Here is a 23,535-nt window from a genome sequence, read left to right on the forward strand (position 1 = left end):
TTGTTATTTTGGATACACTTCAAGTGTTTGGTTGTAAAAATAAGATGTACTGTTTGATTAGATTGAAATGCTTTAGGACACATTGTTTTTTATGTTTGCGTCTGGTTTGTATACGAATAACTTGAGGAGTTTTTCAAGTTATGAAAATGTGTAAGCAATCTTCGCATTATTTTTAGATACAGCTAATAATCGTAGATCACATGTCAAAGTTGTGTTACTATTCGATACATTTTTATGAATGTTCCGCTTCGGTGTTGATTGGGTGACTTGCCTGGACTAACCGATGACTTTTCTCACTTTTTCACTATAACAATGGATCCTCTTTTCAACACCAGTCATAAACGACAAAGGTGATCAGTGTCGAAAGTAAAATTTTGAGAGTTCCACAGAACCATCGAATTCACAATTGTTGTTTACAATGACCTTCGCATTTTGATTAATATATATATATATATATATATATATATATATATATATATATATATATATATATATATCGCTCGACTTATAAACTACAGAATATTTTTCTAATCTGTTTAAATAAAAGAAGTTTTAAAATGTTAATGTTACTGTTTATATAACTACCATTCAAATTTTCTTCAATTACAATTTACAATGATATATCATTATAAATAATATATATCGCAAGAATATTTAAAATTTTGCTGGACTTACTATTTCTTAATACACTTAAATAAAAGAAGTTTTAAAATGTTAACGTTATTGTTTATTTAAATATCCACTAAAACTATCATCTATGCGTTGTTTTAAATTAAACCTACTGATAGTTGCGTTATATCAAATACGTCTATATTAACTAAATGTTTGTTTAAAATAATTTTATTTGGGTCATATTGTACTTTATGAAATCTAACAACACTGGTAATTTCTATGATACATTTAATCATCAAATACATAATTAAGTTATTTTTGTCATAACGGTTGTTTCCTCATGTTACAGCTGTTATGTGCAAAATCCCAATTTCCTTAACACTTCCTCGATTTCCTTGTAAACAGTGGGATCCAAAACTGTTCCTGGAATCTAAAATTTGAAGATAAACATAAAGAATGACGATGCTAACATTATTGGCTTAATAAATATTAATAGTTACGGTGCTTAATCTTAAATGATATTAACTGGAAATAAAAAAGATAGTGTCATACGTAATTATGTACCTTAGCATATGTATAATGATGAAAATAATTGGAACAGAAAAGAAAATATGAAAGGATGAAAGAAATATAAGAAATTATGGAAAATACACGTTTTTTCATACTGTTTCTGGTACTATTCAACACATGATGCTCCAAGTACTTGCTTGATTTGCTTATAGGCTAATCCGACATACACAACAGATATTACTGTAGTTAGTCTATGTAAAGTGGCAGTGAACTCAAGTCATCTCAATTTAAGACGTCAAGACGTCGCAATGTTGCCGCATTATCTTTGACTTTTACTTCGTTTTAGCATTTATATATTACAACATTCCAATGCAAATAAAATACTGAAACAGACATGTTAAAAAATATAATATCATCAATGTTTACTGCTACCTCTGATAAACTATATATCTTTTGGCATATTTAGAGCTCTAATGAATCAATCTTCATTGTGGTGCAATTAAATATTTTATATAATAGTCTACTGTTATAATTTTATTGGATTTCAGTGGCTCAAAAGAGAGGATCTTTTCTCATCCCAACATATTATCTTGCAGTATTAATATTTGGTTCTAGTTTCGGTTATTAATTATTCGATGAGAATTCTGAAACTGGAACTTAAGGTGGCTTAAGGGAGCTTAGCAATTTAAGGGGGTATTCTAGACCAAGAATTAGAAAAGTACTGCTCTCGTGGAAGTGGACCTATTTCACCTAAGAAAAATTTAAGAATTGTATAAAATAACATAGTTTATTATGATTTACTGATCATATTTACTTTTTGAGATAGTAACATTGTCATTAATTGTTTGATTAACATCAACAGATCAGTTAACATTGTTTTTAAATACTATAATAAATGATGATATTACGGTGAAGGTGCTAGATCAAGGCCATTAAGTGATGTGCAATGCTAAAATTTATTTTAATACCTTTTTTAGTTTACTTCGTGCCAAATCTGATATGGACCTTCTGCATATTTTTCCAGAACGTGTAGTGGGAAGACCCCTGACAGCCGCCGCTAATCTGAATGAAGCTACCGGTCCCATATGGTCTCTAACCATGGTTATAACTTCTTTGGCTATCACGTATTCGTTCAAAGATGCATCTAAAAGATTATCAGATAGTAAAATTGCATTTAATTTATAAATGGAAATTTATTAAAGTCAATAAACAAAGACTTAAATTAACGTAACGCAGATCTGATATTATTTATTTTCTCAGAATCAGTGATTCAGCTGGAAAAAGATCCTTGGGATTCCTTTTACTAGTCATGTAATATAGTAAAAATTTACGATCGCATAATATGTTACGAAATTATTGTTTATGTCAAATATTAGTTTTAGTTGAATTAGTTTATGCTGAATAAAATATAAGGAAAGTACTATTGCTTTTTATATTCGTTATTTGATAATCCTATACAATTTATTTCTGTTAAACTGTTCTTTTTAGAAACTGGGGTTTATTTGGACTGGGTTTGGACTTAAGGCTCCCGGCACTAGGCCTTCTATTGGAATGTTATCAACATTGGCTAATAATTGACGTTGTTGACTTATCCTCCTACAATTTGGGGAACATTTTAAGGCAAAATTGTATTCATCACTGGGCTATGTATTTAGTTCTTGCTTTATTATACTTATTTTTATGCAGCAGGGCATGATTTGAAAGGGTGGTTATATCTAGTAGAGGTGACATGAACTGGCCACAAATATAATTTTATTGCTTTAGTTAGACTTATTCTTGTATGGTTTTCTGGAGTTGCAGGTCTATGCTAATAACCTCCATTGGCTGATGCATTGCAAGTCAACATAATCGGTCAACGTTAAAATTCAGCATATATTCATAATCCATGTTGCAGAATCATTGAAAATTAGATATCCTGAGAAGTTTTAGCAGACATTTGAATCATGTTATATTCAATACATAAAATCATATGAGTGCACCCTATAAATTGATCAGTTCTCTGTTGTTATTTTCATAGAAACAGATGATAAGTTTGAGTTTCCTTGGCAAATATCATTCTTATTCCTAGACATATGGAACCGAACCGACATATACTAAGTCCAGAAACCCTATATTTCTGTAAACTTTGTAGTTATTTAGATTATCAGTAAGCGGTTGATAAAGTACATAATTATAATACTTTCTTTATTATCGATATGCTTACAGGTAATATATGAAATCGACAATATAAATATCACTGGCTAGATATCAACACTGGTTTAGGAGAAAATTGAAATGTAGAAGCGAGCCCTTTTATTCATCAACTTGTCAATTTTTATTATATCAATAACGTTAATCAATATTTTACTATACCCCATGCTACACAGTCCACCTATAAGAGACCTATGTCATTTGCTAAATATCTGGAAAAAATTTTCAAACCAAACGAAACTATAGACCTATATCATTGCTGACCGATCATAGAGAGAAAAAACCTAATACTATACAACACACCAGTTTAGGTTTACTAACAAGCACCTAACAAATGACCAGGTCCACAGAATAACAGATGTTATTGAAAAAGCCTACGTAAACCTAAGTAAAAAAGTATGATCTATCAATTCTTAGATATTGCACAAGCCTTTGATAAGATTTGACATGAAGGCCTTGTTCATAAACTACAGAAAATGTTAACAAAACAACACACCGAACTATTACCATCATACATTACAACCAGAATGTTTAGAGTTAAACAAGAAGAAGCTTACTCTACAATAAAAGAAGCTAAAGCACCACCAGGTGTACCACAAGGAAGTGTACTGGGATCAATGCTTTATCTACTCTACAATTGTGATATACCACAAATGGTGAATATTACGATGGCTACATTTGCTGATGATACTGCAATTATAGCTGTCGGAGATAATAGTGAAGAAGCCTCACGAAAATTACAACAGGCAAGTGACAATATAAATAATTTGACACAAGCTTGGAAAATAAGAATTAATGAAAGTAAATATGTACACGTGCAGTTCACCTATAAACAGACCGTACAAGCACAAATACCATTAAAAATACTGTCATTCTATATAGCAACAACGCTAAATATCTTGGAATGAATCTAGATGCAAAACTTCGCTGGAAGAAACATATAAAGAAAAAAAGAAAAGAACTGGAATTGAAATATGGAAAAATATACTGGCTAATTAAAAAAAAATCAGAATTATCAATATATAAAAAAATGGTATTATATAAGCAAATACTGAAACTTATATGAACATACGGAGTTCAATTATAGGGACCTTCTGCAAAGAGTAATGTAAATAAAATAAAAATTTTTCAGAACAAAGTCCTGAGAGGTATTGTGGGCGCACCCAAATACTATAGGACTGATTACCTATACCGAGACCTTCAGATACCCACAGCCAGTCAAGAAATCAAGAGAATTGCAAGGGAGTATGAGAAAAGACTCCATTCTCATGATAATATAGAAATATTGCAGTTTTTGGATACCACCAGAATAGGACACAGACTCAAAAGGATCAAACCAGCTGATCTTGAGTAGTGTTGTGTAGTGCGGTGCATATAATAAAATATACAGCAGTGACATGTATGAACATTATTTCACCAGAGACTGAGATAGGGCCGATGGGTCCTCTTAGTTATATACCTAGATTTAAGTTACCATAAAGACAAATTGTAGGTTAGACGGAAACGACCAGTAACAATGTAATAATTAAATAATAAATACATATTTTACTATGTCAACAAACCTACGGTAATTTTGTTTTTAGAGTATTATTTATTTGGCTTTTAACAAATTTACCAGTGGGATGAACTTTCATTGGTTTTATTAAATTAATAAATCAATAAAAAATTAAATAATAATAAAAAGTTCGCGCGTTTTGTTATAAAATGCACATAAGCTCAGATGTTGAATAGAAAATAATACATAAAATACTTCTAAGAGTTTATGCGTATTTACTAAGAGCATTTGTAAACACGTTGAAGGGGCAAGTTTCTTGAAAAATATAATATTTTCTGAGAGGGTGTTGTATGCATGAAACATTCACATTTAAGTATTAGAAAGACTAATTCACTTTGTTGTAAATAACAGGTCAATTGAAAAGTCGCTGGCATACCATAGTAAAGCACATTTTTTTTAAGTAGTTTTTTTTATTCAATATTATTTGGTTTAAGGGTCATACACTGATTATAGCGATCCTGCAATATATCATTTGATATCATTTTTGTAGTACGATTTACCCTTTGCTTCAAAATAAGCCTCAGTTTCGGCGATCACCCCATTCGACGAAAATTTCTTCCCAGTGAGAATTTTTTTGAGATCTGAGAACAGGAAAATGGTCGCTGGGGGCCAGATCTGGAGAATACGGTGGATGAAGAAGGAATTCGAAGCCCAATGCATGGATTTTTGCCATCGTTTTCACTGACTTGTGACACGGTGTATTGTTTTGGTGAAGCAGCATTTTATTTTTCTTGAAATGGCCGTTTTTCGGCGATATAGTCCTTCAAACGGTCCAATATCGCTATGTAACAGTCGCTGTTGATGGTCATTCCTTTTTTAAGGTAGTACAATCAAAATTTTTCTATGCGCATCCCAAAATACTTGGGTTTATTACGCTTGATCATCTTCAAATACTGCTCCGAACTCGTTATTATTTCTTCTCAAGCCACGGGGTTTCCTTGAAGTTATGTTTTAGTTTCAAGTGTGTTTTTATCGAGGTTTTTATTCATTTATTTGCAAAATAATTTAAATTTCTACTATGAACAGTGGATGTTCAGAGAAAATATAAACGAAAAAAGGAAACAATGATCAATCAACACCACTATAAATGCCCAAAGGGCATCGGCTATGAACACTTTTTTGTCATTCAAAAATGGTTACGTTCCATTAACACGTGACGTTTCATGAGCTCTTTTAGAAAAAATTTTGCAAAGAAGAGATTTTGGGGAGGTGGGTTGGTGACTTACGTAGAATAATAATTAAAGTTTTATCCAATTAAAGTGGAAAATGATCGAAATTTTTGATGTTGTATTTGTCGCTGTTGGTACCTTGAATGAAGGGATCTCGGCTTTCTATACACAGTATGAATTTAAATATTGGCTGAAACAACCACGAGTATACCCAAAAGAGGTTGAAAGAATGATGAAAAGCTGATGTTGGAACCCGAGAAGTAAGAGTTTTCTACAGATTAGACTTATTAAGACCGCAAGTAACGTAGATATTCGTATTGCAGCAGGTTCTCTAATTTATGGTGCCAAAATCGTTGGTCTTATGTAAGTTTTCAAAAATTCTTCATGTTATTTCCGTTTAAAACTTCAGATCCATTTTTTTCAAAATACTATTTTTGAAGTAGGTGGATATGATTTCTCAAATAGTAATTTATTATACGAGAATAAAACTGGGTTTTTTTGTTTACAAATCTACTAGAAATCCTAAATTACATTTTTCTCCTTCGTCCAAGTAGGAGATTTAAAAATCTACTAGTAGAAAATTGTTGAATAAATTGAATTGAATATTTTTTTTAACTTCAGGTGAATTGGTCGCGAGTTATCCTGACCAGGTCTAAATATTTTTTTTGGATGGTCAAGGGAGATGAGTTTCCAATGGCTGAATTTTTAAAAGTATTGTTTAAATAGGTACCTTTGACTTATTACATTGTTTGAAATATTTCATTTCATATATTAGAAATAATAAAAATATCCTTTTTAAGCCTTTCAAACCCATTTAACCCATTGAAGACAAAACATTAGATCACTATTATTTTGCGAATCAAATTCTGACTATTATTATGTATTGACTTAATATGAACTTTATATTAACATTTAAATTGCACTCAAACATAAATAAAAAACTTAAAAATATATGTAAGGTTCACTATGAGTATCAAATATTAATTAGACATAATATGCATGCGCGGTTGATAAGGTAAAATAAATTTAATAATAGCAATTATGTATAATTTACAATCATAAATAAAGAATTAGTAACGAATTAATAAATGTTCCTCCAATTTTGATAATTTTCTATTATATGTCATGTATGGTCAGTCCAAAGTTCATCTAATCCATTTTTTTAATAAAAATAAATTTTAATTTACAACCGTTATTGAAAATGTAAGTTAATTATAACATGTAAGAATATATATTTTTGTTTAAATTATAAAATCATTGTTCCTATAAAAGGTCGTTCGATAATCCTATTAGTAAGCATCACGACTCACTGGCATATCAATTACACAAGTATACGTAGTTTTGGATCTGACCAATCAAAAAACTTATGGAGCAGAATCCAAATCAGTAGTCTGTTTTTTAAAATTGGTTCTAGTTTTCGAAATATCCAATAAATTAATTATTTTACTATTTTTGACCATTAACGGCCTTCATTTATTCAATTAAAAAGTATACATTGGAAATGAACAGAGGTTGAACTCAGTCTTTGTTAAATCCTAGTTAACGATTTTCGCTATATCTTAGTCAAACTGCTCCTTACTCGTCATTCGTACCGCCCAAATTTTGTGTAATAAATGTATTTTGAGAGACTGCTTGTAATCCGGTAATTTGTGGTTACTGAGAAAGAAAGTAAATATACTTTGGAACGATGCCCATGCTGCTTCTTAATCAGGCGTTAAACATTTTGGAAACTTTGTGTCAGCCATTAGTTTTCGAATATCAAGTCCGACAAATATTCCTTATTTGATTTTTTAACGAAATCACTTTTATTGCACGTCGGTGTTGAAGACGAAGTCCTTAATACATTTTTTTAACTTACACCTGGACAAATTGGCAATGTATCACTGTCCGCACGTGGAATTGGCTATGATACTAATACGTCAGGGTACTTGTATTATACTTGTATATATATACCTTATTGTACCTATATATACCTATATTGTACTTGTATATATATACCGACTACAGTCCGTGAGCAAAACTAACAAGCATCTAGATAATTTTTTTCTTCCTTCCATATCATTAGCACAGAAAATGAAAACTATACAGTTTCACTAAATGGCCACTTGTACAGCTGTGTTCTGCACGAGTTACAAAACAATTTCGGTATTCATGGCTTGTCAGTTAGACCAAAGTACCGCTAATACATATCTCTGGGTGCATTTGTCATTATTTTCCCACCATTATTGTAACATACATATAACATCCAAACAGTGTGAATCCACTTTGCAATGTCTCTGAATTGTCACGTGCACCGAAACAGCAAAACAAGTTCCAAATAATGTTTACGTCGTCAGTTGACAGCCGTTATATGAGCGCGATGCTGTCACCATACGTGAACTCGAAAAACAGAACCAATTTTAACACATGGATTAAAGATCTGAGTTCAGGACATCAAAGAACGTTTCTTCTCATCTGCTCGGGTCCAAAAGTTGACCCGTTTTTATAAGCCTGTGTTATATCCATCACATATTTTTATTTTCTTTTACTTTAACACGTTATTTTTAATAAAAAAATAGTAAAGCTGACTATTAAGGGTAATTAATTATTATTATTGTAAGGTAATTTAGTGCAGTGGGAGTAGCTGTTCCCAAAATTATTGCTCAAATCGGCGATATAGATTTGAGACATCGACCCGTATCACAAGTCGAATTTGCATGAGAAATAAAAATGAATCTCAACAATGGCTTGCTAAAATCTGATGTTATTTTAACATTCTCTCAGAGAAACCTATTAATTGTTATTGTAATTATTGAGAGAATAAATATGATCATTAAAATCTGTTAATTAAAAAGGAAAAATATCCTCTTCTTTTAAATTAATATACGAATGAATACACATGAAGTTAAAGCTGCAGTTACTACAATTACCAAGCCAAACCGCCATATTCATTGAATTTGGTCTCCACTGATTTTTTTATTGGTAAACATAAAAAATATCTCGATTCACATCTTCTTCCGTTAAAAAACTTTAGTTAAAATGGAGAAGTAATAGTCTAATATGGTGAATTCTTGTAATAATTTTTAATATCGATAATATTTATTATGCTTAATATGTAAAATAATTACTGTTAATGATTGCTTTTACGTAATTTATCTCGACTTTAACGGGCTTATAGGTAATCGATGAAAAAAAATCCTTTTGCGAAACAAAAAACTAAAATGAACATTTTTGTGGACAAAAATATGATACACTGTAAGTATTGATCAAAAAATAATTAATTGTATCAATAATAAAGCAAATTATATTGATACTGGTTGTTGTTGCTTACTTTTTATTGGGCAGATTTGAACTAGAACTTAAAATTACTAAAAACTGATTAAATCTTTTTAATTTATGTGATTAATTTACCTTCTCTCATGACGAAAAGACATAAGGGTATTTCACTTTTTATTTTATCGGGAACTGACACAACACAGGCACTGCTTACATCTGGATGGGATAACACGATATCTTCAATGGCCAACGTGGACAATCTATGACCTGCAACGTTGATTATATCATCTGCTCGTGCGGTGATGTAGATGAGGCCATTCTCGTTTATATAGCCAGCGTCCATTGTATCATAAAAGCCCTAAAATATATTTAAAAGGTTTTGAATGATTATTTGTAAAGTCTTTAGAATATTTACCGAGTATTTGGTGAAATAAGTCTTGTAGAATCTATCGTTTGCTTTGTACAATGTTGACATAGCACCTGGTGGTAAAGGAAGTTTTACCACAATTCTACCAAGCTCGTTAGCGTCAGCTAGACTTCCATCTTTTAACAATACCTGAACTAAAACAGATTTTTTTAAAAATATTTTTACCGAATAAACACAGTGATATTATTAACAACCATTGTATCCCATAAAGGGCAAGCCAGCACTGAGTCCTTTGTTGGTGCAAGGATTCGTTAGATTTGCGCATACTCCAGATATGGCGGATCCAGTTTCAGTTTGCCACCAATGGTTAAGTACAGGGACATTGAAGATTTTCTCCGCCCATAGTTTCGAGGACATATCCATGTGTTCGCCAGCAATCCAGATCTTCTTCAGGCTTGATGTATCATATTCTGCGCCGTAGCTGGCTTCAGGATCTGCTTCTTTTAGTATTCTCAATACCGTTGGTACAGTAAACACGCTGTTGACTTTATATTCACTGATTATTCTGCAAACTTCGTTTATAATCCAGATGACATAATTTGTTAATTTTGGTTACCTGTAGTAAGAGCTGGGGTTTGGAGTGGTGGTTGGTTTGCCCTCGTATATAATGCTGGTGATTCCGTACAGCAAAGGACCGTAGCACATATAAGAGTGACCAACCACCCAGCCAAAATCACTAGTAGCCCACCAAACGTCATTTGGTCCTAGCCCATATAGCACTTTCATAGTGAACATTAAAGTAGCGATATGTCCGCCAGTAGGCCGTTGAACTCCTTTTGGTTCACCTGAAAATCATTTTGTGATATGTGGGAGCAGGAAAATATACTTTAATAGTAGGTTTGATTCTTAATTTTAAAGGATTTCTAATAGATGCCAGTGTCAATGCAAAGTCTTCTCTACTGAAAACCTTTATTTATGGCAATGCAAAAAGAACAAAAACTGGACAAGGTGAAACAGTTGCTGGAATTAGTAATTATCGTATCTAATCGGGAAAAATGATGAACCATTTCATCCATTATATGAATTTGAATGTCATATGTATTATGATGCATTAACCCGAATATTAATATCTTCTCTATCAGAAATGATCATCGAAATATATTTATCTTCTTGACTTACTATCGCTTTTTTAGAGTCGGTTTAAAGCTAATGTGCCTCTTGTAAACACTATTATAATAGTTTAAACAGTAACGCTATTAGTATACAACTTGAATTTTTTTTCAATTCATCAAATATACGTATTTAATATACGATTGTTGTTTGTTTAATGGACTTCGGCTACAGATTAAAATTAAAATTGAATTTTTTCAATCTCATTAATGCCCGCAATGTCCAATGACGTAGATATAGCATTTTAAAAATGTTTGTTGAATAAAAGATGAAAGGATAAAGGAATAAATCGATCATTTGAATGAAAGGACAGCTGGAAAAAGACATGGATTAAGATCAAGGTAAAGAATACAATATAGATAACAGTAAAGGTCAACGGGATACCAGGGTAGAAAATTGAATTAAAAAAACAGTGTTGATAACCTTGCTTAATGAGTCGGTCATGAATAAATATGCTTTTCCAATAAGCCACAATGAATCTATTAATCAATTAATCAAATAGTATTTTAAATTTTAATTGGATGCATGCATGGACAAAGTACGTCAATATTCAACCTTTAAAATGCATTGTCTTTATTGCAATTTAAATTTTTTATGAGGAAATTATGATTACACCTCAAGGTAAAATCACAATCAATAAATTTACGAATGATATTTAAAGTATAAAATATTAATTACAATTGTTTAGCGATCCAGTAAATACGTAATCAAATTTGTTAGCTGAATCTTATAAAGATATCCTCAGATATCTGAATTAATCTGAACTAAGCATAATAACAAACATTTTGTAAGGAAATGTAAAATGATTTTGAATGACGGTAAATTGAAACTGACTGAAATAGCAAAGACTCTAAACATATCAAGTGAACGTGTACATCCTATCATTCACGAATATTTGGGTGTGAGAAAACTTTGTGCAAAGTGGGTGCCGCGCGAGCTCACTTTTGACAAAAAACAACGACGAGTTGATGATTCGTAGCAGTGTTTGGAGATGGTCAAGCGTAATAAACCCGATTTTTGCATCGATATGTGACAACGGATGAAACATGGTACCATCATTTCACTCCGAGGTCCAATAGACAGTCATCTAAGTGGACAGCATACGATGAACCCGCTCTAAAGCGTGGGAAAACGCAACAGTCGGCTGGCAAGATTTTGGCGTCTATATTTTGGGATGCGTATGGAATAATTTTCATTGACTACATTGAAAAAGCAAGGACCATCAACAGCGACTATTACATAGCGTTATTGGACCGTTTGAAGGGCGAAATCGCTGAAAAACAATACAAGACAATTCACCGTTTCACAAATCCATGAATTGGGCTTGGAATTGCTTCCTTATCCATCGTATTCTCCAGGTTTGGTACCCAGTAACAATTTCCTGTTCTCACATCTCAAAACAATGCTCGCTGTGAAGAAATTTTTGTCGGATAAAGAGGTGATCGACGAAACTGAGGCCTATTTTGAAGCAGACAAATCGTACTACAAAAATGGTAACGAAAGGTTGGAGGGTCGCTATCATCAGTGTCTTACATTTGAAGAGAATTGAATGTTGAATAAAAAAATCTAATTTTGCCAAAAAGAATGTGTTTTTCTGTGGAAGGCCGGGGACTTTTCAATTGATCTGTTAGAAAACCTTTTTGCACCCATTCTGTGCGTACGTTGCTTTTTGTGAAATAGTTAAGTAATATACCCAACTCTCATTGTGGATTAAGTGATATTAGTATTCTTAATAACTTTTAGAATTCTATATCTCAAATGGTCTGAGAACATGGTGATGCATCCTTTCATGATGTTACAAAATTAAGAATTTTCGTTCAGTAACAGATTCATAACATCTAGATTGAGTCAGTCTAACCGGGTCGTGAGTTTAGTGCCATTTTTATGCTGCATTTTCTATAAGGACGTCAGTGACCATCACTATGGACGTTTATATTCAACAGGACCACTTCACAACAGCTCACGTACGATGGATATTCTGCACGAACTATTTGAAAGCATGACTAGCTCTCGGAGAGGTGGTGCGAAGTATATATCATGTGGTTTGATATTGTTATATGTTTTTTGGGTGAAATTTTCTTAAGTATTCAATGCCTTTAATGTTAACATAAACCAGTTTATTACTCAAATTTAGTCCGATCTATGTAGTAAATATAGCGGCAAACATGAAATATCCAAATAAAAATAATTTCGCTAAGACCTAACATAATCAGTTATATCAGTTTTAGTCCATTTCAATACCGACCCGTCCTTACTGAAAAACTTTGTACTATACTTATTTCGACCAAAAATCATAGTTATACTGTTTTAAGAAACTCGATCTTTAGTATTTTCAATTATGAATAAAAAATGAACTATGCAATTTTCCAATTGGAATTTTAAACAATGCTATTGTTTTACATTGATGAACTAAAATAATGATAAAATGGATTAATGTAAATTACGCTTCATTAAAAAAATGCCATGATGTATCGTGTTAACTTACTGCTGAATCTGCAATGGGTTTATACTAAAATTAAAATATGGTAGTAACTTTACCTGTTGTTCCTGACGTATAAAGGATATAAAGAGGGTCATTACTTTCCACTGGGACACAAGGGACACTTTCCACGTTTTTGACGGCCTCCTCCCAGTCGATGTCTCGCTCCGGATCCAAATCGGCGCAAAAAATCCCTTTCCTCTGATATATGATACATTTCTGCGGTTCATGGACGCACATATCAACGGCGTGATTTAACTCGCCCATATAACTGAAATAGTTATAACAATAATAATCGGTTAATTAAACTTTCAGGAAATTTACCTCACGAATTTGTTCGGTTCGATGCCGCAACTGGCCGCTATAATTATCTTTGGTTCAGCGTGATCGATCCTTGTACACAGCTCGGCAGCAGCAAACCCTAAAAGTGACGATACATCTCAATATATCTTTGTTAGTCGATGGGTGCGGAGGCGTTAGGGACTACACATTTTCCGTTTATTCCATAGGGATGCTTGTATTTGTGTCTAAGTAGAAAGTTTTTATCACCAAAGAATATATATATATATATATATATATATATATATATATATATATATATATATTATATATATATATATTATATATATATATATATATATATATATATTATATATATATATATATTATATATATATATATATATATATATTATATATATATATATATATATATATATATATATATATATAAATATATATATATATATATATATATATATATATATATATATATATATATATAAATATATATATATATATATATATATATATATATATATATATATATATATATATTATATATATATATATATTATATATATATATATATATATATATATATATATATATAAATATATATATATATATATATATATATATATAAATATATATATATATATATATATATATATATATATATATATATATATATATAGATATAGGGTGTCCAAAAAAATGCATGTATGCAAGTATTGTACCATAATAAACTAATTTTTGTTTCATCATATTGTCCATGTGTTTATTTTTTACATTGCGTTAAGTTTCGACTCTATGCTACGTCATTTTGTTGTCTTTTTGGGATGTTAAACAAACCTAGTGCCATTTTGAAGCTGTTACGCAGTTGACCATAACCATGATAGTCGACGCCCACGAAGTGGAAGAAAATGTACCTCCAACATTTTTGTTAATCGCAGAATCATCAATAAGCGAGTGCAGCAAAATTCGACACTAGTATAAGCAAGTCCTCGGTTCATCGACTAGCCAAAAAGAAGTTCAACCTCAAATCAAACAATTCCAAAAGTTCAGCTCCTCACAGATGACAACAAGCGGGCGCGGCTTGAAAGATGTCGCAAGCTCAAGCGTCGGGTCGCTGCTCAGCGATGAGAGGGCATTCTCTTCACGGACGACAAGCTGTTCATCGTTGGGTAAGAACACAAACACTAAAATGACAAGAGATGGTCCGCTGAGGCTCCTGTCACATCGGCCATCGTCGAACAGCGCCAAAATCCACAGTCCGTCATGGTTTGGGACGGAATTTATGCCAGCAGCAAGAACACCCTCGTTTTTGTGGAAAAAGGGGTTGAAATTAAATAAAAAGTGTATCGTCCCAACATTATCAATGCTCTCGTACTTCTATAGGCTCAGTAGAACTTCGGTGATGCGAATTGGATCTTCCAATAGGACACTGCTCTGATGCATAAGGCAAAATCGACGCAAGACTGGTGCCGAGCCCACTTTTCGGACTTCATCACGTCCTCAGTCTTCATCTCAACCCATCCACTACAGCATGTAATTCATTTTAAAGGCCGGGACCTGTGCTACACGCTACAAAAGTTATAGACGCTCAAGCAATCGCTTCGTTGGGAATGGGACCAATCGTTACCAATAACCAAATTTATCTCATTTAATAAAATTATCACTTAAAAGATTCCATGCAGTTTTTTCTGTTCTGTTCCAATGATTCTTTAAGTTGTATTGAAGCTGTTATTTTAAAATATTTCTTTAAAATGTATGACTAAATACTCTTTCATTAACTTTTAAAATTTTATATTTTTTGTCTCTCCATAACAATGTTATCGAACTGCGAATTCGTTCGTTACTATAGTTTGAAAATGTTAGGAACCATATTGACAACAATTTATTATAAATACCGGAATAATGCTAAATAAGGATTACTAGCACAGTTAAAATTCTTCTTATTTGAAAATAAAGTGAAGGATGATAATAACATTCATTAATTCAGCAAAGTTATGGGAATTTTACACTTTTATTATTAAACACAAAAGGATGTAAGTGCCCGAAAAATGCATTTAAACATTTCTGTGGAAAGCTCTACCCGATGAAGTTTGTTCAAATCTCCAAAAGAGCTTCGCGTGTTTGTTGGACGCTTCCAATGAATTTGAGTTAAATTTAACACATAGGCTAAAAAATAGTCCAAGTATCGACTTAAATAGGAAAATAGTGTTATTCGCAGCCATCATTTCAATTTTTTCCATTTCCAAATGTTTCGTCTAATAGAGAGTTAATTATGTTAATAATTAAGCTAATTATTGCATGTTTTCAACTATGTTATATAAGAAAAATGCTTAGGTTTACGAAAATAAAAGCCTCAATTGTTACTCACTCCTGGACATAATTTTATATTAAACGCTTCAGCAACTATTATAGTGGCCAAATTAGCACTCAAAGAGTATTCACTACTTGTAAATTAATGATACTCCTATCTCGAAATATTTATTATAAAACTTTGCGGAAAAATTAAGAATTCTATTTTCAAAGGAAATTTATAAAATAAAAAAAAATAGAAAAGCAAGATGATTACAATGAAAAGTAAAATATTTTTAAAACTTTTATAACACATATTCATTTAAATATATTTCATAACCCGTATGAGCATAATATACAGTACAACATTCAAAAACGTAACATTTTCATATTGCAATAAAATAAGTGCTTATTAGAACGTTAAAAAAACAGATTAATTATATATAAGTAGATATAATTGATATTAAAATACTGTTTATTTGTGAAGTATAAGAAACATTAATGGTAATAAGAGCTATGACATGGCTATTAAACTATTTGATTTGAAGTAATCGTAAGCATAAGCCAAGAAATCCATTTTATGTTAAAGAAATATTTTTATAAATAAACAAAACAACAAGAAACCACACTGATGAGAAATTCGTTTCCATTTTAAATCCCAAAATCATCTCATGTATCCCAATATCATCATGTACCATCTTAAAATAACTCAATATATTAGAAAAATGGTTACCTAACATTTATATGTTATATAGAGTAATTGATATGGCCCTGGTTATTTGAAAAAAATGGTGTAAGAAAAGTGTTTACATTCTAAAAGTTTTGTTTATGTTAAAATAGGAGCAGATCGAAATTGTGTGATCATTTGTACTGTCGGCTCAATAAGTCGGCACTTTTTTCAATTAAAATATAATATTTTCATTTATTGCACGTTTCATAAAAAGGGCAGCTGGGAGGATTACTAAACCATAATGGTGCTCTCTTTTAAGTTCACTCAATCAACTGGAATCAATTTATTTATTAAGAAAAGACTCAGTTTATCAAGAAAAAAGATAGTGTCATTAGAGTAGCCATCATTCCGCAGTTACTCGAAGCGCTTGTTGATATAGTTAAGTGCAGTTTGAGTATCGCATTTGAAGCTGTTAGATTACCAAAGGTGGATTCAAAGTCCTGTAACCCTGTAACCTGTAACTATTAAAATGAGAAAACATCCGTTCTTAAAGGTGAGAACTCGATGAAGAGGTAAAATGAATGTTTACATTATAATGGTTTTTCTTTTGTTACAAGAATCGTTTGTGTATTCATTTTAAAAAGTCATTTCTTTCCGTTAAAATATAGTTTAGGGTTTTAGGTTTTAAACCCTACAAATTTCATTTTATTTTTAGTAATAAAGGATTAGCTCATGTGTGTTTATTGGTTAACGTTGACTCCAAACTACGTAAGCATTAAATCTACCGATTGAAAAGTAGTCAACTTAAGAGATCATTCTAGAAGACATCCTAGACCGGCGATTGTTTCCTGTCAGATTGTACGCACTTGCCTATAGACAGTTGCAACATTTCTAATGAGCAACTATCACTAGAGGATGGCTGTTAGATAGGACTGTTAGATAGGACTGTTAGATAGGACAAATAGGACTTTACCACAGCGCTACTAAGTTGATTTGCTTTATGAACTCTTATAAAATATATTATAAATTGAAATTTACATAATTACACGAATATTACTCATTTTCTAAGAAAAAGGGAAAATAGAAAGAAACATATACAGTCTATACATAGACTATGTCTATATATAGACAAACAAAAAATAGATAGACTAAATAAAAATATAGTTTAAAATGTTTTGGTACAAATTGTATAAAATTGGAATAATACTATTGGAATTATAGTACTTAGTTATATTTTAGTATATAGTTTATTATATTATATTTAAAAAATAATAAATAATTTATAGAACATAACAGATACATCTATTTTAATAGTACTTACCACCAAATACTACAGAGTGTACAGCACCCAGACGAACCACAGCCAACATAGCAATCACAGTTTCAGGAATCAGAGGCATATAAATCAACACCCTGTCTCCCCTTTCCACCCCATATCTGGCCAAAAGTCCCGCCAATTTGGACACCTTTAAATGCCCTTAGACCTCAAGCAAACTATAACATATTCTATACATGTGATTTTACCTTTTCCAACAGTTCTGAATATGTGATGTTCTTAACGACACCAGTTAAGGGACTGTCGTAAATTAGAGCAATCTTAGAACCATTGCCGGCTTCCACATGACGATCCACTGCATTGTAGCATGCGTTAATCTCTCCACCAACATACCTGTGGGAATTAAAAATATAAATCAGCTTCCGATGGTGATTGAAGAAAATTTTCACAACCATTTTGTAAAAGGCTCGTTGCTATTATCCAGAACTTTCCTCCAAGGTTTGGACCACGACAGAAGACTTCCAACTTTGCTCCAAAATGATTCGGGATTCTCAATAGATTCTTTAAATATTTTTTCGTAATTTGTACTGAACAAGGCAGCGGATGTTTGTTTATCTATAAAGAAAAATCCCATTTTACACTGATTATTTAGTGAATTTAAGCACCACACCTCTAACTATTTGCTTGTGGTGTGAAAGCGCCATGTTGTGAATCAGTACTGACTAGAACTAAGTCTCAGAAAGGTATGTCCGTAATCGAATATTATATATACGTTTTGTGTTATTTAAAATCAATTACGGCATCAAAGGAGTCATTTTCGTTTTTAATTTGGAAGCGTATTAGCATTTTTTTAAATAATCGTTTAACATTTCGTTCTGTATATTATCACTAAAGTTGAGTGACACAACTAATTATGGTATAAAAATAGAACAAACTATTGCAATTAATTAACCATTTTTGTTTGGATTTATTTGGATATATTGCTAGTAAAATTTTTCGAAATTATTAAACAAAATTTAAATCAAAACAAGATTTTATATAGTTTAAATGGTCCTTGGTTGGTTATATAGATAGTATGGGATGTATGTATTGTAAGTTCCTGCTGTTGGAAAATTGGCGACTTGACAGTGATTATAGTCCGTCAAAAAATTAGGTGCTTGCATAAGGCCACCTATATCTGTTGGTTTTCACCAGGGTGAAGTATCAATGTATTAAATAACTAAAAATTCAATAGTTTTGACATTTTTCTAGGTAAACAAATTTCCATTCAGTATTACTAAGTTATTCGATGTATAGATATACTATTCATTAAACAGCCAAAATTACATTTTTGATATTCGTTATTCTGTTGTTTGATTTGAGGAATCTGCTACCGAAACTCATAAAATACTTTTGAAAGCTTATAGTGATGCTGTTTCATTATATACCAATTCCTTTGGATATTTTTTCTTTGATTTTAATGATTTAAATTGATGATTTTAATGTCAATTTACTAAAAACGTTTGAAGATAATTAATTGAAAGACTTATTGGACGAAAATCCGGCCCAAGCTTCCAAATGATTTTCATTAAGTGTGAAAGTTGATGAATTAACTATTACAAGGCGTGTAATTGCCGTTGGACATAAGATAGAAAATGTCTGTCACACGAATTGATTGAAAATACCATTTCGAATCATTTCAACATAGCTGTTTTATTGCTTGCAAGATAAACAAGAAAAGCTTCGTGAAAAAAGAAAATGAAAAATTAATTTACATCGACAATCCCAATGCAAATGGTCATAAGATTTACCCACATTGATACTTAATATTAATAGCTATAAAGCTTCCTTTGCATAAGGAGACATCAGCAAGGTGTAATGTATTACGACGTACTAAAACCGAAGACCGACAGTTGTCTACCGGCATTAATTTAAAAAATTGAATGAGATATTGTTGGAGAAAGACCAGCAATACCAATTAACAAGCGCAAAGTCGTCCTCTTGCTTGGCAACGCTCGGTCATATTTTGTAAGATTTGTTAAGTATAAACTATGATAGCTCGAATGGGAATTTCATTGGGTTTATAGACTGCTTAGTAGATATAAAACCTTCTGATTACTAAGCTGAACTTTATTCCTGACGCTAAAATGGCCACTTTTGTATCGTTAAAAACAAAACCCACAACTGATGAGACTGAAAGAGCATCACCACACGTTTCTAAGTGTCCGATGTGCTTCTGTAGTTGATTCCAAACCACAAAATTAATGAATATTGAAATTATAATTTTATTTTTTAAAAGAAATATTTATCTAATTTTAATTGTCATTGTCATTCTCTTACATACAAATTTTATGAAGAAGGCAATAATCATTTGGACATAAAATATGGATCATTTTTTACAGCGACAATTAAGATCTCCTTTAATAGCCACGATTTTCCATAAGTGAAGTTATTTAATAACTTCATAGAAATGAAACAAATAATATAAAAGAAATTTATGATTATAAAGAAGAACAAGAACTGCGCTAAAGTGAACTGAACTGAAGAACTGAGAACGAAGAGAAGTTGCTTTCAAAATAATCTACTGGAGCTATCAATGTTTTAATTTTTGCATTGCTGCTGAAACTCACACCGACATAAATCTAGTTCCACTAGATGTTCAAACATTTAATATTTATTTATTTTAACGTTAATGCTTTGAGCTGTTATCTTGACGGAAATTCCTTTTTGCGGATATTTCCATTCAACTTATCTAATAGGTTACCTTAATAATCTATGCTGTTCAGTATGTTGGTTTTGAAAATTTATGAAAGTCCAAAGAAGGTTTATACGATGAAAAAACCAGAAATAATTGCGAGGACAATAGTCAAAACGACAATTTTTGGTTTCAACACAAGATTTCCTGTTACTGCCATCAATAGTGTACCATTAATGTTACAAAGAACCGACATTTCTATTGATTGTCAAATATTTATGGGTGCGTTCGGAAATTTATTTTGTGATTAAAAATTTTAAATAATGATTAAAACTACCGGCCACTAATACACTACCAAGCTGTGATTAGAACATAAAATGTGTGTATGTATTAAACACTCAAGATAATTTCTAGGCATTCACCGTTTAACACCTTACTATGATTCATATTTCAAACATATGTGGATATGTTTTGATAGCTACATCGATTCCATAACGTGAAAAAATTACATATATGTGAATTATGATAAAACTGTATGCTAACAGCAATTTCGAATTGTATTCTAATTGTGGTTTTGTAAACATTTGCCAACGATAAAATTGAAATATCTAGTGACTATTTATGGTAAAAAATACGTCTTAAAAGTATTTCACATTTGTTATTATTTAGTCCCAAATTTTCGATAACTTTCTTTACTTTTATTATAAACGATGCCAGGAGAAGACGGATCTTACTTAAGTCGCCGAAGTCAATTAACTATACGACGAATTGGTAACATGTGTCACAATTACATTCGTCTTGAAATGAAGTGGATGGGCTTAGAATGCAACGAGTTGGTGCATATCAACACCCATCACGATACTGTGATCCAGGAACCAGCGGCATTCCACTACGTAAACAGATTCGAAAATAGATTATGACGCCTACAAATCAATTACAAGCGGGAAAATGACAATCATCTGTCAATATAGTGAGACTTAAAAATACAGCGGTGAATCTACTGTGTAATGCTGTGCCACTAAAATAGCTACAATTGGTCCCATTACCAGATCTATCACGTTTATTATTTTTTGGCATGGGAAGTGATTCCTCCTATTGCTTGGCCAACATTCAAAAATATAATAGTTATTTCCAAGGTACCATAAAACATAAAAACCATAAAACCATAAAAACTCTTTAGCAACATTCAAATTTGTATCGAAAATAAGTTGAAAAAATCTTAAACAATTGCAAATACAAGAACAAATATATCACTTACTAGGAGCGCTTTTACCATTACCAGATGCGAATCATCAATTTTTACAAATTAAAATCAATTCGGATACAGAAAACGATAAGCGTTGTGCTCACAATTCAACAGTCACACGGATTATCGTCTAAGAAACCGAAGCGGTTGTCTAGTTGTAGTCCTAGACGTTTCTTCATCAGAATAACATAATATATCGTCATAGGATCTGACCCTTCTGGTTATTGTTAATATTGGATTAATTTCAACATAGATGTAGATAATAGGAATTTCACTGAAGCATCCGGTTGTTTTATAATCTACAAACAAAATTTATTTTACTCTTTAAAATATCCGGATTCACTACTGCTTGTTTTGATTCAGAATCACGATGTTAGATCCAGCCTGATCTACACTGATAAAAGAGCATGCAGAATCCACACTCGCATCAATATTTATTATTAAGTCTTCAAAAAATATTCCATATTAACCTTTTAAACCATGTTTAATCTTCTAAAATTGATGTTTGATAGAAGTTGTGATAGTTCCATGTAAATAAAGATGTTGAAGAAGTTGATTGCGAAGTTAGGTGAGTGGAATTTTTTAATAAAATATGAAAAACTCTTATTGGAAAGCACATTACTGCGAGGAGAAAACTAATAGTTGCCAGCCCAAAACTTCACTTTTTAAGAAAATAATCTTCCTGTTTGGTTCAGTGAAAGAAATGTATAATAATTATTGCTACTAGTGAGAGACAGAAAACAAGAATAGTCATGTTGGTATGCCGCAATTGCGTTCGAGAGTGACTAGAATTGAAGTTGATAGGCTTATACTAATAGGAGGTCGTGCACATCAAACATAACAGCAAGCAAAACATAATCAAATTCAGCGATTCCTCAAATGCAATGTTCCCAGAACCCATGACCATGACAGTCCTTATGACCCAGGAATGATCAGCATTCAACTGCCATCTAGCAACTAGCCATTATGGTGGCAAATTAGTTACAATCAGGGAAATTACACTCGTTTGTCAATATTCAATTTTTTTGTCAATATTGTCAATACTGTAAGGTAAATTTCATTTTTCTACACATAAGAGCGTCAATATTGGAAAAAGAAAAATCAGCAAAAAGAATACATATTTTTATGATAATACGTACCTTTTTTCTTCATATCCGATTTCTTCCTCATCTAACTCATGTTCAAGAAAAATGTCTAGAAACTATTTGCTGGGTGGTAGAAAACTGACTACGGTTGTTGATACATAAACAGTAAAAATTCAAGCTGGTAATGGCCGCATTACCATAAAAAGTAGCATTTAAATACAAAGGGGGTTACCGCGTTATTGGCTTTTTCGTATTTACATTTTTTTTCGAGAATTGATGCCGTGCCGTTGATGGAGATGGGACACAGTCCAGGGGTGAAGGGAGTGCCGATTTTTTCGTTTCAAAGATCGCCGTGTCAGTGAGCATCGCTTATTTTTGGCGTTGTGCAATCGCTTTCTTGATTTGTATAATAATACGTTTTTGTTACTTGGTGACCTTTGCATAATGTTCTATTCTTCGACTAGAATATATTGTTTTGAACTAATAGTGTCTATACTTTGTTATCAGATGACTTTTAGTCCGCATTTAGAAAAACAAAAGTAGAATACACAAAGTAATTTTGAGGTCTTCCATCGTAAGATGCTTTTTGTCTTGATAAACATTTTAAATTTCGAAGACTTTCTATAAAGTTTATGTTTTTTATTATTATTCCATTAAAATTCAGCCTGTCATTTTTGTGCAGTAAAATATAC

General features: G+C 31.6%; 1 protein-coding gene across 2 annotated transcripts; it reads right to left on the minus strand.

The window, feature by feature from the left end:
- Positions 1–883: 883 nt before the first annotated feature.
- LOC143190274 (acyl-CoA synthetase short-chain family member 3, mitochondrial) lies at positions 884–23,050 on the minus strand. Of its 2 annotated transcripts, none has more exons than XM_076394479.1 (12): positions 22,898–23,050; positions 18,291–18,453; positions 18,087–18,231; positions 17,884–18,028; positions 13,632–13,728; positions 13,367–13,578; positions 10,275–10,503; positions 9,913–10,223; positions 9,707–9,852; positions 9,427–9,649; positions 2,091–2,266; positions 884–1,042 (listed from the first exon to the last, which is right to left on the minus strand). In XM_076394479.1, the coding sequence occupies exons 1-12, from the start codon at positions 22,926–22,928 to the stop codon at positions 965–967; spliced, it is 1,956 nt and encodes a 651-aa protein (XP_076250594.1). In that variant the 5' UTR covers positions 22,929–23,050; the 3' UTR covers positions 884–964. The 2 variants fall into 2 exon arrangements, with proteins under 2 accessions (XP_076250594.1, XP_076250593.1); XM_076394478.1 differs by lacking the exon at positions 22,898–23,050 and adding an exon at positions 18,509–18,621.
- Between the last annotated feature and the right edge of the window lie 485 nt (positions 23,051–23,535).

The sequence above is a fragment of the Rhynchophorus ferrugineus genome, unplaced genomic scaffold, assembly GCF_030347505.1.
Source record: "Rhynchophorus ferrugineus isolate W39M unplaced genomic scaffold, kcgeb_rfMv2 rfM2, whole genome shotgun sequence".
NCBI classification, from domain to species: domain Eukaryota; kingdom Metazoa; phylum Arthropoda; class Insecta; order Coleoptera; family Curculionidae; genus Rhynchophorus; species Rhynchophorus ferrugineus.

Excerpts from the sequence above, each read along its gene's own strand:
- LOC143190274 (XM_076394478.1), bottom strand. The coding sequence starts at position 18,542 with ATGGCGCTTTCACACCACAAGCAAATAGTTAGAG. Across the intron at positions 10,504-13,366 it reads TTATACGTCAGGAACAACAG|GTGAACCAAAAGGAGTTCAA; the intron begins GTAAAGTTACTA and ends AATGATTTTCAG. Across the intron at positions 10,224-10,274 it reads AACCCCAGCTCTTACTACAG|AATAATCAGTGAATATAAAG; the intron begins GTAACCAAAATT and ends CGAAGTTTGCAG.